Source organism: Clytia hemisphaerica, unplaced genomic scaffold (genome assembly GCF_902728285.1).
Source record: "Clytia hemisphaerica strain Z4C2 unplaced genomic scaffold, Clytia hemisphaerica genome assembly, whole genome shotgun sequence".
Lineage (NCBI taxonomy): Eukaryota > Metazoa > Cnidaria > Hydrozoa > Leptothecata > Clytiidae > Clytia > Clytia hemisphaerica.
This window is the reverse complement of record NW_027104302.1, coordinates 35,938-51,505: the sequence shown is the minus strand read 5'-3', so window position 1 is coordinate 51,505 and position 15,568 is coordinate 35,938. Positions and strand designations below refer to the sequence as shown.

General features: G+C 36.3%; 1 protein-coding gene across 1 annotated transcript; it reads left to right on the top strand.

Annotated features, from left to right (window-relative positions):
• Window positions 1-8,354: 8,354 nt before the first annotated feature.
• LOC136817417 (uncharacterized) lies at window positions 8,355-14,981 on the top strand. Its single transcript, XM_067073752.1, has 3 exons — window positions 8,355-9,434; window positions 10,777-13,406; window positions 13,610-14,981. The coding sequence occupies exons 1-3, from the start codon at window positions 8,535-8,537 to the stop codon at window positions 14,979-14,981; spliced, it is 4,902 nt and encodes a 1,633-aa protein (XP_066929853.1). The 5' UTR covers window positions 8,355-8,534.
• Window positions 14,982-15,568: the final 587 nt, after the last annotated feature.

Here is a 15,568-nt window from a genome sequence, read left to right as displayed (position 1 = left end):
AAACCCTTAGCCTTAGGCAGAAGACCACTGTTTCACCATTGATTTAGGAAAATCCTTTATTTTAATATTTTTAGAAAGCAGGTTATTTTCTTATCTTCGAACCGAAAATAACTTTATTTATTTACTATTTCTCCAAAATGAGACACTCAAAAAAGGATAGAAAGAAAAAGACACATCGATTTTTCGAGACAGGTTTCACACTTATTCTAATAGTAATAGTTGGGTCCAAGCCTCTCAAAAATACACTTATTTTCCGTACCAAATACTAAATATGTTAAAAATATTACCTACTCGTCTTTATATAAAATCCACGTTATCTAAGGATGCTTAAAATTACATTTGTTCTTATCTTTTACACATCGTTATACATTACTCATATCACATATACATTACTCCTTTAATTTACACTTTAGTTCTTGAGGTTATCATCAACTGAAATTTCGACATCCCCCGGACAAAAACTTCCAAACCCCGGTGGTCAAAATTGGGTGCCCAGACTGTCTCTGAAAACTGTTTGGAAGAAACCGTAAGGAATTAAAAATTCGATTTATGCTTCATTATTCGGACACCATCATCCTCTTCTAATTGTTCGCTGGCCTTTAATATATAAAACTGTATACAATGATTTAAATAATTACGTCTTGTGCTCCCTCGCACTCGTCTGTGTCCCCTCACACCCCGGGGGGGGGTACTTAGGCAAAAATGGGTGCTGGGTATGTGCGTGCCTTAAGGGTAGGGTTTTTCACCCTCCCAAAGTCTCTCTAAGGGTTACCAAAACAACAAAAGTCAAAATCAGTCTCTCTAAGGGTCGGTTTTTTCACAAACTCGGGTCAAAGAAAAGTGAAAAGTCAAAAAAGTGAGAACATTTTTAAAAAAAGTGAGAAAATTTTTCAAAAATTAGAGAAATTTTTCGAAAATTGGAGAAATTCTTTTAAAAATCGAATTTCTTTGGCCCATTATAGAAATTTTTTTGTGAAAAAGTCTCTCTAAGGGTTGGGTTTTTCTACATTGAGTCTCTCTAAGGGTCACCTTTTCACCAAAATTCAGTCTCTCTAAGGGTAAGGGTCCAGAGGTCTGGCACGCACATACCCGACACCCATCAATCCTAGTACCCCCCCCGGGCCTCACACTCGTCTGTGCTCCCTCGCACGTCATTTATAAGTATCCTATTCTCTAAAGAAATATACATAAATTGCTAAGGGAAGTAGCTTTTAGATGGATCGCTAATGGAACTGTGGCGAAGTAGCTAGAAGTTACTAGTTGAGAGCTTGCCGACGTGTGAATAGCATCACTCGGAAAACCCTTTTGAATTGCACGCTTCTCATGTTTAATTTTCGGAACGCAAATTAAAAGCAAAATCGACATTTTATCCGAAACCGTAAATAAATTCATATAGTTGGGCTTTCCAGCCAGAATGGGCTTACTTTTGTGAATCGGTTTAGTAGATCAAAAGTTATGACGGAAAGCCTAAAACTGTCATTTCGGCTAAAAAGACAAGGCGTGCTGGGGGCGAAACTTCCTTAGAGTTGAAAAAATTTCAAAATGTAATTTGTCATATTTTTCAAAATTTTAAGCTCAGGTTAAAAAAAAAGTGGGGGGAACATTTACGATACCTACTATAATTTTCTGGCTTATTGTTTCCAAACTACACAACTGCTAGCCAAAAAAACACAATCATACCTTTACTAGAGAAGGCGGAATTCATTTTTAGAAAACCTTGGTTTTTGAGAAAATTTCCACGTAAATCAGAGACACGTAAGACAGAGGCCCTTTGAGGTAATTTTTGTAGAGAACATCACTAAAAATGACTTTCCTATCATCAACCAGCATGAAAGCAATAGAAATAACATAGTATATACACTTTGAAACTCTTTGCAGCCTTATCATAAGCCTTAACTTGGGTTTCGGTGACGGTCGATGACGGCCGACAAGCCTCCAGTCCTCACCATTGATGTACCGTTATACTAAAGAATAAGAAGGCAGAAACTTACCTCAAACACTGACTAAACTACAAACAAGCAATACATAACATTTTCAACCAATAAAACAAACCATTTTCCACTAAATAAACATAAAAAGTTAGTTACAGCAGTCCATGTGCTCTTAATTTCCCAAAGAATATTTTGCCTGATTTCCCAGTTTGTTTTGACAGTACAGTTAAAATCGAAATTCAATTTTTGACAAAAATATCGTCAAAAATTGAATACCCTCAAATCCGCACACGTACAAACATACCATCTAGTACAGGCTTGTCAAAATTTCTCTCTCAAACTTTGTCATCGAAAGCACAACAACAAATGATAAATGAATGCTGCTCATTCTGAAATCTGTCATGAGACGATCATATTAAACAATAGAAAAAGTGACGTATTGGATGGAACAAAAACAGAAAAGTTGCATAATTTCGTATATTCGTATATATTTTTTTGCATAAAGTCATTGCAGTGGTGCATTTGAAAATTACAATTATGCAAACATACGGTTATATCACGTATAAAATTCCTTTCTCTTTTTGATTGAGGCTCGAATTTCATTGTAGGATGGTTTAAGGAGGGGGTCAGTCTGTGTCAAGAGGGGGTTGAAGGTTGGCGGGGGAGTGGAATCGACCCTTTTTTCGTCTGGAATGGTTGAATTTGACTAAAATCTGGATGGAATTGTGGAATTTGGCCAAATTTCTGTTGGAGGACGGAAAATTGGGTCTCTTTAGTCCGGAAAGACCAAAGACTTAGCGAAAAACAGAAAGTTTTGGTCTTCTTTTGGAAGGAATTATTCGGGAAAAAAATTGACGGAAAAGCGGAATCGAGGACTCTCTGAACTCCCCTCCCCCTCAAAAAGGTGTTCAGTGTTTTGACTTTTGTCCATACCTTTCCAACATAAAAATTTTGGATTTGAGGGTAATATCAAAAATTTTCAAATTTCAGTTTTCGAATTAACTCATTTTCCCACTGGAGCTTAAAATTAGGGAATTAAGCATTTCTGATGATAATTTTTAACGTAGCGACCGTAGCGAATGTAGAGTATCCAGCTACGGTGTGCAAGGTTGAGAGTTCGATCCCCAGCCGGCTCATACTAAAGATTCCCAAAATGGTACTTGAGGCCTCTGCTTGATGCTCAGCAATTAAGAGACGGACCAAGAATAAGTGGAGAAATCCAGGGAAAGGAGTAGCGCCCTTCTCTACCTTCGGGTAGACAGCTATACGAAAAGGGAGCTTTCGGGTCGCAATCGACTGTGGTCGAAACTTACTTACCTTATCGGCTCGTTTTACGCCACCCCTAATTTAACGCCAGTCCCTTTTACGCCGAGGTGATTTTGGGTTTACACCAATTAGGGCCGTAAATAACGCCAAAATTTATTGGAGTAGCTTTTTAAGCTTTTTCATTCCCATTCAATTTACATTAAAATATAACTTTTCAGTAGAAAACTGTTGAACCTAAGCCTAAAATCCTCTAAATAGCAAAAAATGGTCAAAAATTAACACCACTTTAATTAAGATTTGCTCAATTTTGGCCCTTTTTACACCGGCCCTTTTAATGCCGGCCCTTATTACGCCAAGAGCCTAAAAATAACGCCAATAAGGGGCGGCGTAAAAAGGGCCAATAAGTACTTACTTACTAGTAATCCATTAGTTGATCTTCAGAGAACATTTCTGTGCTTGTATTTGGTTTGGTTTATCACGCATCTTGACAAGGGAGTTACTTTATGCATGATGACTTTTACGAATTCTTAACAATGCACCAAAGGATTTTTGAGAATTAAATAGGATGAGATTTTTCATCCTATTTTACCAATAATGTTTGTGTGAATGCGTGAATGGGCTTTTTTGGTTGCGTGAATGCGTGAAAATAAAAAATAAAGTGAATGCGTGAATTGAAAAAACTTGTGTGAACGTAAATGTCCACTTTTGATGATTGTGAAGTTTGGGCTCCTTCGTGACATAAATTACCAAATTAATCATAGCCAAATTCTGACTACCTCAAATCTCATTAAAAGATTTTAGTTAGCAATATGAATTGAAAGATGAATGACTCAAAACTATTTAATACCCTTCAAAAAATTTCACTAGTAAAGAAATCTCCTTGTTTTTTCGTGAATACAAAACTATTTTGTGACATATTTGCACTTCACTTAGGTTTGCGTAATATACCATGTAATTGAAACTTGAAGCATCTGAAAGTACGTGCACGAGGATGTTGCTTTATAAAGGGTTTTTCTTTCCTCTCAAATCAGAAAGTAAAGAGAACTAAAAAGATGACAACCACTTCTGGTTGACGTAGTTTGGCAAACATACATATCCAAACATAATCCAAACAATATACGCCAACACACTTACCTGAAGTTCTGAGAGGGGACGAAATTTTGTAAAAAAAAACTAAACAGAGAGTTAAGAATTTAACATTTTTGCTCGTTATTTTGCAACTTGTTTCTTTTTGTTTATCTATCCAAAGGGTATCATTAGTTTGAGCAACCTGTAAATTATCTGCCAAAACGACAAATGAAATACGGCTAGTACGAAATGCAGGTCCAGGTCACAGGTTTCAGGGTCAGGGTTCAGGTTTCAGGGTCAGGGTTCAGGTTTCAGAGCCAGGGTTCAGGTTTCAGGGTTCATGTTAAAATTGTCTACATTGCAGACCAGAATGTTCCGAGGTATATTTATTTATTCTGCAGACCATTTGCTAGAGTTCGTGTTCTATATAATAAAAGTGTTTTCTTTTTAAACTTTTAATAGTTTGGTGGTGAACAATACTTTTTAAAATATGAGACAGCAGGTACGTTGCTTTGAAAATATTTCATAATTCAATTGACGTAGTAGAAATTATCTTTTTGTTACAAAACTGGTTGAATAAACAATAATTAAGATTGTTGAAATTAAAATATTCTATTACAAGCAGAATTATAAATCAAAGCATTGACCAAGAACAATTACTATTATATTGAAAAATGTATTAATGGGCAGAATAATAACGAAAAATAATAAGTTCTATTATTCCTCCTGTAAAAAGAAATGTTGCAAAACGCTTATCGTTTTTTGTAAGAGTAAGATCAGGCCCAGTGGAAATCATCCGTATCATTAAATTATTTTTTCTTTCAAAGCAAGAAAGTAATCAAATCACCCACCCATTTTTTGAAAAGGAATAGTTTTTTATAAGACTTATTCGGTTTGATGAAATTGGCTGGAATAGAAGCTGGCGAATTTTTTTTCTCTTTTCCGTAAAACCTGGCAAAACTAACTTAATTTTTTGTTGAATTTGTGTTCTTAAAAGAAAAATTTCATCCTCGTTCGTAACAACGTAGCTTTTATTTACTCAAGCGAAACACTAACTGTAAACACTTTTATCAAATAAAGATGTGAAAGGTCAGGTGTGAATGCCCTCGCTTTTTTGTTTGACCCCCCCCCCCCCCACACAAAGAGTAAAGAGAAAAGAGAAAAGAGAAGTAAAGAGATCAGTAATTTGAAAAAGGCAAGTCTGTATTGTAGACAATTTTAACCTGAACTCTGAACCCTGAACCCTGGCCCTGAAACCTGAAACCTGAACCCTGGCCCTGAAACCTGTAACCTGAACCTGCGTTTCGTACTAGCCGAATGAAATACTACTACAAAAGACATTTTACATTTTACATTTTATACAAAAATTCTTTTGATTTAGAGGCACGCGGTACAGGGAAATTAAGATGCCTTTTTCGGAACCTGGAAGTCCCTGTTAGTGTGGAAAACTCAAAGTCACAGTTCCAGTTCTGCTGAGGGCAGCCGGGTAGCGCACACCCGTCAGCTCGCAACTAAGGGTTGAAAAAATAGGAAAATTTCAACTTTTTACCCCCTAAAAGATCGAAATTTGGTCAAATTTGTCCCGCTAAGGGTCGTAAAATTCCCAAAATTTTCCTTTGCTTTCTCCTTTTTAGTCCCGGTAACCCTATTGGCCCCAAGCTTTTTTGACTTTGGTATCCCCAGGGGGGGGTAGAATCTACCACCCTCGATTATTTTTGATCTAGAAGAGCTATGCTCATGAAATTTGGTACAGATGTTCTCCATCATAAAACAAATTTCCAGGAAGAAAAAAAAAATTGATGACGTCATTCAAAAACCGATGACGTCATCATAAAATTTCCACCTGTCGGAAAAAAGCCAAAATATATGGTTTACAAAAATGTCTATTACAATCGAACCAATAAAGATAATTAGATTCTGTTTGAAGACTTTAACATAATTGTCGGTTTTGAATTTTCAATAAAGACTTTTTCTTAAAATCTATGCTGAAGATGAGCAAAATTTTCAAAATTTGATGACGTCATAAATGATGACGTCAACATTTTCAATTTTTTTTTCCATTTTTCAAATTTATATTGTCAATGCCTATCACGTGTCAAAATTTGAAAATGATTGAATAAATAGTTCAGAAGTTATCAGCACTTTTAAATTTTGAGTTTTAAGCGATTTTAGCTGGGTTTTATGTCATGTTTCACAATAAACTCATAAAACCTGATCTGAACAACCTATGACCCTAAAATTTTGCACAATTACTCTTAATAAGATTTTGTTAAAAGTCAGAAAGTTTCAAGTCGTTTGAAAAATTTTTCTCAGAGATATTCACAAAAGAACTCCAGCGTGGTAGATTCTACCCCCCCCCCCTGGGGCTAATAGGGTAAGGGTCCAAAGCTCGAAAGCCCCCCCCCCCCCCCGTCAGCTTGTAATCCTAGTACCCCCTTCGGGCTCTAATTGTCGGAATTAAAAAATGCTTGATGCATACTCTTACAGTCTGGACTATAAACTCTTGACAGTGAAAAGTCAGAGAGAAAAAAATGAAATCATAATAGCCACATTCTTTTTACCGTTCAACATACGGTGTACACTTATGCTAAAATTGGTGCTGAGACCCCTTTGTGATTTCGTGATGAGAGGAATCACGATTTGAAAGGTTGTTTAGCTGTAATACGTGATTTGGACTTTTTCAAAGGGATGCGTGATTGCCCATTTTTTACTGATTTGCAAGATTCTGTCCACACATATCCCTCACCTGCCAACCCAACCACCCTCCTCCTCTCGGGACAGTGGCAAATATGCTCTTGTTGGGAGTTCATATGAAAGATCCCCGAGAAGAAATTTTTTTGAGAATTTAAAATTTCATTTCAAACAATTATACTAACAAACAATGCAAAGCCTCTCAATTAAAAAAAAACAATTTCTTGTTCTGGCGAAATCATCCAACGCTACAAGAAATTTATAACGGACTTCCGAGAATTTCAACTGTCCTGACCAGCAGAATGCTTACCTTCTCGGGACATTGTTTCCGCTCGAAACAGGAAGTCATATCTGATCTAGTACTCTGGTGCCCTGCTAGTCCAAAGCGTCTGCGAAAACATAACTATATAGACATTTTAAAAAGAACAACAGGGCTTGTGTTAGGAGAACTGGAGACAGCGATGGTCGACCGTGAGCTGTGGCCCTCCGCTGTGGCCCTTCGCCTCCAAATTGTCTTTAAAGACCTAGATCGAAGGATGATGATGATGATGCGCCAATCAAGATTCTGTACTCCCTTCAAAAGGTTTGTATAACAGCCATCAAGGCTCTTTCGCATGGTTTTTGTCATGCTCCAAGTCTCCGAGCCATAGAAGAATTGGCTCGACAAGACTTTTAAAAGTTTGAAGTTTGAGAGCGTTGGACAAAGATGGAAATTTGATTTTTTTTCCTCCTCTTTGAAGGAATCGAAACTGCATCGCTAAAGTTTTAGTGTAGAAACTTTCTTTTTGAATGATGATGACGGAGATGACCTGGAAATATTTTAACAATTTTGATTTGAGAGAATGATTTGTGGTTTTTTGAATGGCAACCGCAATATCATCTTGTTGCTACCCCCTTATTGAAGTCAAACAAAACAGCAATGATTTAAGAACATATTTTTACAAGTTTTCTTATGTTTCAAAGATTTTATAAAGATTTGCTTGCAAAAACTTTCACCAACTTTCAAACTATTTTATTTCACAAAGTTCAAAACTTAAAAACAGTCAAGCGATATATTTCGGTGCTATCACCATTCTCATGCTTTATAAAAAACACAAGTGAGACAAAGGTTGAAAAGGTGAAAAGGTTGTAAGGTACACCCCTGTCTCGGTAAAATAGTGGGGTTTAAATTCATTGCCCCCGCAGGAACGTAGCGACGAGGAGGCACTCATAGTTTCACGCATAGATATTGGACTGGAATCTCGAAATTTTGTTGCGTGTTTGTTTTGTCGCCGAAGCATCCCCGTAGTTAGTCTTGTCGTATAATTTGTAACCCGGTATATACTTATGTTAGTTGCCTACTCGGCGCTCTTTGTACTTATGCACGTGTTTATACTTGAAAGACCAGTTCATACTTTATACAACATGGTCCATACCGAACTGGATTGAACTCGTTTTTTAAATTTTACAAATTGAAATGCCACTTGGGGCATTTGTGTTTTGGTTGTTGGAAGAGATATAGAAAACATACAACAACAACAAATAAGAAAAACAAATTTTGATTATTTGATTATTTGGTTATTGAGTTATTGATTTAAAATGGCTGAAAAAAATTCAAAGAGACAGCGTGCTGGACTTGTCTCGTATGTTAAGAAATTATTAGAAGGAGATATCAAAGAGATTATGACTACTGAACAGTCAAAGTTAGTGAATGACAAAATTGAATATCTCGTTGTTTTGAAAAACACTGTCAAAGAAAAATTGAAAAGTATCATGGAGTTATACCAAGAAATTGCAGATGAAGAAACCGAGGATGATGATTACAATTTGATTATGAATGACGCATTGGATTACGAAGTCAAAACAAACTACGAAATACGTAAGATTGAGAATTTTGTTACCAAATTTTCTAGGGGAAAGAGCACTGGTGGGGGGTCTTCAAATGTCGAGCTTTCTACTCCTGTAAGTTCCGTCCAATCTGTCGCAAAAACAAAAACAAACGTGAAACTTCCGACTTTGAAAATCAAACAATTTTCTGGGAATCCTGCTGATTACCAGTCATTCATAGAATCGTTTAACGTTGCTGTTCACAATGAAAAAAGCATCCCAGATGTACAAAAACTTAATTATTTGTTGGGTTACCTCGAAGGAGAGGCAGAAAATTTATTGAAGGGATTTCATTTATCGAGCGAAAACTATTCAAAAGCTCTAGAACTGTTAAAAGAGCGTTTCGGCAACAAAGAAAAACTTATATCGTTTCATATGGGGAAAATTATTGAACTTGAATCGGTATCCAATATCAATGATTTGAAAGCTCTACGAAACCTTTACGACACCGTTGAAACTCAGCTACGAAATTTAGAAACCTTTGAAATGAAAAATGAAGAATATGGGCCACTTTTGATCCCACTTTTGATGAATAAGATGCCTGGAGAAATGCAACTTATTATCTCAAGAAACATTTCGAATGAACAAAAATTTGATTTATTAACACTTTTAGTAGAGGCCACTATGTCTTCCCGTGTGCAGCAGCTTGTGCAAAGGGATTTTATGATTGAATATTGTTCCTTGAATGTAGAAGATCAAAATTTGAGAGGTGGGGCCGGGTGTGACCACCCGTTGCCATGGAAACTGACGTCATTGGTTACTATGGCAACCAAAATAAAAAGTCGTTAAAATTGAAAATTCTTTGTTTCAGTCGAAAGAGCATGAAAAACTGATAAAGAAAAAGGTCACAACCTATATCTGAAAATGAATATATCAGGAGATATTAAAGAAATAAGGCAAAATGACGTCATAAAACGATGACGTCATCGAAAAATAAAAATTTGCCAAAATTCGAAAATTTTTGGTTTTTTGGAAAAAAGACCCTCCAGGGAACATAAAATATTATTACGAAAACGTTTGAAAATTCGTTAAAAAAAGTCTATTGGCCAAAATTGACAATTTCATTTTTTGCCTGTCGAAGGTTGGAGCTTGCCCAAACACATTACAGGCAAAATTTTAAAATATCAATTTTGGCTCATAGACTTCTTAAAAAGGATTTTCAGACTTTTTCGTAATAATAATTTTTGTTCACTGGAAGGTACTCTTTCCAAAAAACCAAAAGTTTTTGAATTTTGGCAAATTTTTATTTTTCGATGACGTCATCGTTTTATGACGTCATTTTGCCTTATTTCTTTAATATCTCCTGATATATTCATTTTCAGATATAGGTTGTGACCTTTTTCTTTATCAGTTTTTCATGTTCTTTCGATTGAAACAAAAAATTTTCAATTTTGACGACTTTTTATTTTGGTTGCCATAGTAACCAATGACGTCAGTTTCCATGGCAACGGGTGGTCACACCCGGCCCCACCTCTCAAATTTTGATCTTCTACATTCAAGGAACAATATTCAATCATAAAATCCCTTTGCACAAGCTGCTGCACACGGGAAGCTTTTTCGCGACATAGTGGCCCCTACTATTTTAAAAACATTCAAAAATGAGCTTGTAGCTCGCGAAAAAATCTCTTCAAGTTGTTTACAAGAGAGTAAATTTACTGGAAGTTCATTGTTAGGTCACACACAAAGATCTAATCGTTATGACAACGCCTCCTCAAAAAATCTCTCTACGAAAGCAAGTGAGCGAAAACAATGCATCTTTTGTAAACGAAATCACAAAGAACAATATTGTGATATAGTAGAGAATAAAGAAATCAGAAAGTCTATAATAATAAAGGAAAGACGTTGCTTTTGTTGCTTCAAGATCGGCCATTCATCAAAACAATGTCGAACGAATATGAAATGTTTTGTGTGTAAAGGAAAACACCACGTCTCGATTTGTACAAACAATGAATAGGATAAAAACATTGAAACTCTCACGAAAGAAAAAGAGAAAGACAGTTCAAATAAAAAGGAGGGAAACGATGAAAGTGTTTCGTGTGTAGCTGGGTCAAAGAATAATAATGTATTTTTACAAACTGCTACTGCTACCGTTTCGAGTAAAACGAAAGAACAGAAAATGAGAATTCTTTTTGATTTGGGGTCACAGATTACGTATATTACACCGAAAGCTGCTGAAAGACTCGAGCTAAATGAACCCATTGCGACTAAAGATATATGTATTAAAAGTTTTAATGATAACTCTACAAACAAAACTCTGAACGTTTTCGAAGTTACCGTGAAAGGAAAAAATTGTGAAATTCCAGTGACTGCTTTGTGCAACGAAATTTGCCACCCACTGAAGAATCAGAATATTGAAAGTGTTTATGAAATTCCTGAGTTTGCTTCGTTAGATTTTGCAGATTCGAATCCAAAGAACTCTCCGTTAGTCGTTGACATGCTGATTGGTGCTGATAATTATTGGAGATTTTTCAACGACCACAAAGTCAAAAATTCCAAAGGAACTTTGGTTGCTATTGATACAAAGCTAGGCTATGTTTTGTCCGGCTCTATTAACAAAAATCCGTTAGAATCAAACGTTTTGACCACGCATGTTCTAGAGTGCCAGTATGAGATACGCGAACCGAACACAGATTTACAAAAAACTTTGAACAAATTTTGGGACTGTGAAAATGTCCAAGAATCGAATGACGAAATTAAATCTACTGCTATTGAAAATTTCGAAAATGATATTTCTTTTAATGACGAGGCTAAACGTTATAAGGTCTCCCTACCATTTCTCGAGCAGTACGAAATTTTGAATGATAATTTTGAAACCAGTAAACGTCGACTCAAATCAGTGCTTCTGAAACATTTCAAATCGAATGAGGAACTTTTAAAAACTTATGACCATATTATCAAAGAACAGATTGAACTCGGTGTGATTGAAGAAGTTCCAACTTCAACCACTCCAGAGAAAGCTTTTTACTTACCTCATCGTCCTGTTTGCAGAGACGACCGTATAACTACAAAGGTCAGAATGGTTTTCGATGCTAGCTCTACAACTTACGGTCCTTCTTTAAATGACTGTTTAGATCCAGGACCTTCGCTCACAACATCATTATTTGGCATTCTACTCCGTTTTCGTGCTAAGAACATTGGTTTAGTCGCAGACATCGAAAAAGCTTTTTGGCAAATCATGCTGAACGAGAAAGATCGTGATTTTGTTCGTTTTTTATGGTTGAAAGACACCAATGATATTGATTTTCAGAACTTCGATAACAATCAACTCGTTACTTATCGTATTTGTCGCGTTTTATTTGGAGTTACTTCTTCACCGTTTCTATTAAATGGAACACTGAGATACCATATTAATAAGATAAAAGATACGTCAGTTCGTGACCTGCTACTCCGCTCCTTACACGTCGACGACCTTACGACAAGTCTAGACACTGAAGCTGAAGCCTGTGAATTTTATACGTCCTGTAAAGAACATTTTGCTGAAGCCAATTTCAATCTCCGTAAAGCTCAATCGAACTGTGAATCGCTCGAACGAAATCTGAAAAAACTTTTTACAGGAGAGAATCAAGTCCTCGACAAATGTGACCTCACTAAAGTGCTCGGCCTCCCATGGAACAAAGGTAATGATAAGTTCTTTCTTAATTTCCAAAACTCTTTACACTCAGCTGAATTTTTGTTACCTACAAAGAGAAATGTTATTCAATTTACGTCGTCAATTTTCGATCCTCTCGGACTTATAAATCCTCTTATCGTGAAATTGAAAATTTTATTCCAAGATATTTGTATTTCCAACACTGATTGGGATGAGACTATTCCCACTGAATTAATTTCTGTCTGGCAGCAAATTTTACTTGATTTGAAGGAAATTAAAGATATTAGTTTTCTGAGACCGTATTGTTATACTACAAATGATGATCCAGTCGTTTCTCGTGAACTTCATGGATTCAGTGATGCTTCAAAAAGAGCATATGGTTGTTGTGTTTATCTAAGAACTGAATTTGATTCTGGTCTTGTAAGCACATCGTTGGTTACAGGCAAATCTCGTATTGCACCCATAAAGGGTAGTACTGTCCCCAAATTTGAACTGTGTGGGGCTCAAATTTTAACTATCATCATCAATCAAGTGAAGTCTGAACTGAAAGATACACTTTTTATTGAGAAAATTTATGCTTGGATAGACTCCACCGTCGCTTACTGTTGGCTCAAAAACGAAAATAAAGTTTACAAACAATTTGTTCAAAATCGAGTAAATGAGATAAGAGGGAAATCAAAAACTTTTGTTTGGAAACTAATTGACACTTTACAAAATTCTGCTGATGATGTAACCCGGGGTTTATTGTTATCTCAAATTGTACAAAATAAGAGGTGGTTGAATGGCCCCGAATTTTTATCTCTCTCCCAAGAACACTGGCCAGACCTAAAGCCAGGTGATAACTTTTCGAAACAAAATGAACATTCTACTACAGAAACTGTTAATCTGTTTGTTGGAACTGAATTTGAATTCTCTGACCTTGATGATGAAGAGAAAGTTACTTGTTTAGCTACTAACACTGCATTAATCTCGTTTTATTCAACAGTTACAATATTGTTCGTGAGTATCCTGATCCAGATTCGTGTGAAATACCACAATCTGATGAAAGTCATACAATTTTTAGTGATGGGGTCGAGGTCCCGAATTTACTGGGAATCCTCGATCCAAGAAGATTCGGTTCGTTATCCCGTTTATTTCGGGTGACGGCCAAAGTTTTAAAATTCGTGAGAAACTTAAAACATAGTGTTCAAAACACTAGGCACGATGCCGAAGAATCAATCAATCATCTAGTGAACGCAAAGAAGCTGTGGATCCTTGAAGTACAAAAAGAATACCAATCACCGCGATACGAACAATTGAAACGAAGTCTGGACGTTTTTACAGACGCTAATGGTATTTTACGATGCAAAGGACGGCTAGGAAACGCACCCCTTCCGTTCGACACGAAATTTCCAATTCTTATACCACGTGATTCGAGATTAGCTGAACTGATTGTACTCGAATGTCACCAAACCGTTGGACATAACAAAACGAAAGATACCTTAAACGAAATTCGCTCACAATATTGGATTCCAAAAGGCAGACAACTCGTCAAGAAACTGATAAACTCGTGTTTAGTTTGTCGATTATTCGAGGGTAAGCGATGTATTTACCCTGACCTACCCAAGTTACCATCAGAACGTGTCGATCAAAGTTACGCGTTTGAGAATATCGGTATAGACTACGCTGGTCCGGTATTCGTTCGAAACAATTTTGGTGATCAGAAAACTCTTTACAAATCGTGGATTGCTTTGATAACTTGTTACTCTACGCGAGCTGTGTACCTTGATCTCGCTACAAGCTACGATTCAGACGCTCTAATTCGTATTTTAGAACGTTTCTTCAACAGATATAACGCTCCGAAAGTTATTAACTCTGATAATGGTTCGAATTTCACCTCTAATGCTACACAAGATTTTGCAAAATCTCGTTTTATCCGTTGGAAATTTAACATTGAGGCTGCTCCCTGGAGTGGTGGAGTGTTCGAGAGACTGGTTCAGTCTACCAAACGTGTCTTACGCAAATCTCTAAGAAAGGAGATACTGACGTGTGATGAACTTTCCACACTACTTAAACGTATTGAGAATATTCTAAACAATCGTCCGTTAACGCATATTTATGATTCCGAAATCACACAGCCATTGACCCCAAACCATCTGATTTACGGGAGGAAGATTGAGACTTCCGTAAAGAACACGGACGAGAACGAGAACGACAATGAAATAAACTGTGGCGCTATAAAGCGTGCCTTGTCATACTTTTGGGAACAATGGAAAAGTGAATACCTTACAAGTCTACGCGAGAGGAATGTTAAACCCAATCGCAACATGAGAACTGAAACTCTAAATGTTGGAGACGTTTGTCTCATCGATGACCAAGGACCAAGGGTCAAATGGAAGATGGGAAAGATCGAAGAACTCATCAAAGGTAAAGACAACAAAGTACGTGGCGCTGTCGTTAAGACAATGAATGGACAGTTAAAGCGCCCTATCAATAAACTCGTTATTATTCACAGTAACAAAACTGATGAACTTGATTATGCGGGTATTACTTTTGTGCCCAACGCATTAGAAGATATACAGTCCTCTTAAATCGTGTTTTGTTTATATATTTGATAGATTTATGACATTTATTTGATAGTCTATATGGACTTATGAAACTATATTTCTTATGATATTTTTAGGGTCTCTCACTTCTGTGGGGGAGTGTCGTATAATTTGTAACCCGGTCCCATATGATATATGAATTCTTTAAACAACATAATCTTACCTTAATCCTGAAATAGGAGGGCTTTGTGTTACACTCTTTTATAAGAACAACTATAGTCTTTCAGTTTCACTACATACCAATTTTTTTTTGTTTTGAGCCATTTCGCCGAAATTACGAAACTTAAGAATGAAAACTCCTCTTTACCGAGATTCCAACGTAAACATAATGTTATATTTTCAAATACAAAAGTCGGATTCCAACTGTTGTCATTGTCTTTTCTGGTTTGAGATTTTTCAAACCAACCGCTACGATGGAGTGCTGTTGGAGTTTGGCGAGAAATCGGAGGCGATAAGACAAAATGGCCTCAGAGTTGTCAGAAAGTATAGAAGTTTGTTGAAAAGAAGTGTTTTCATAACACTTGATAATAAAACTGACTTCTTTATTTTTTAATAATTGGAATAAAAGAGAG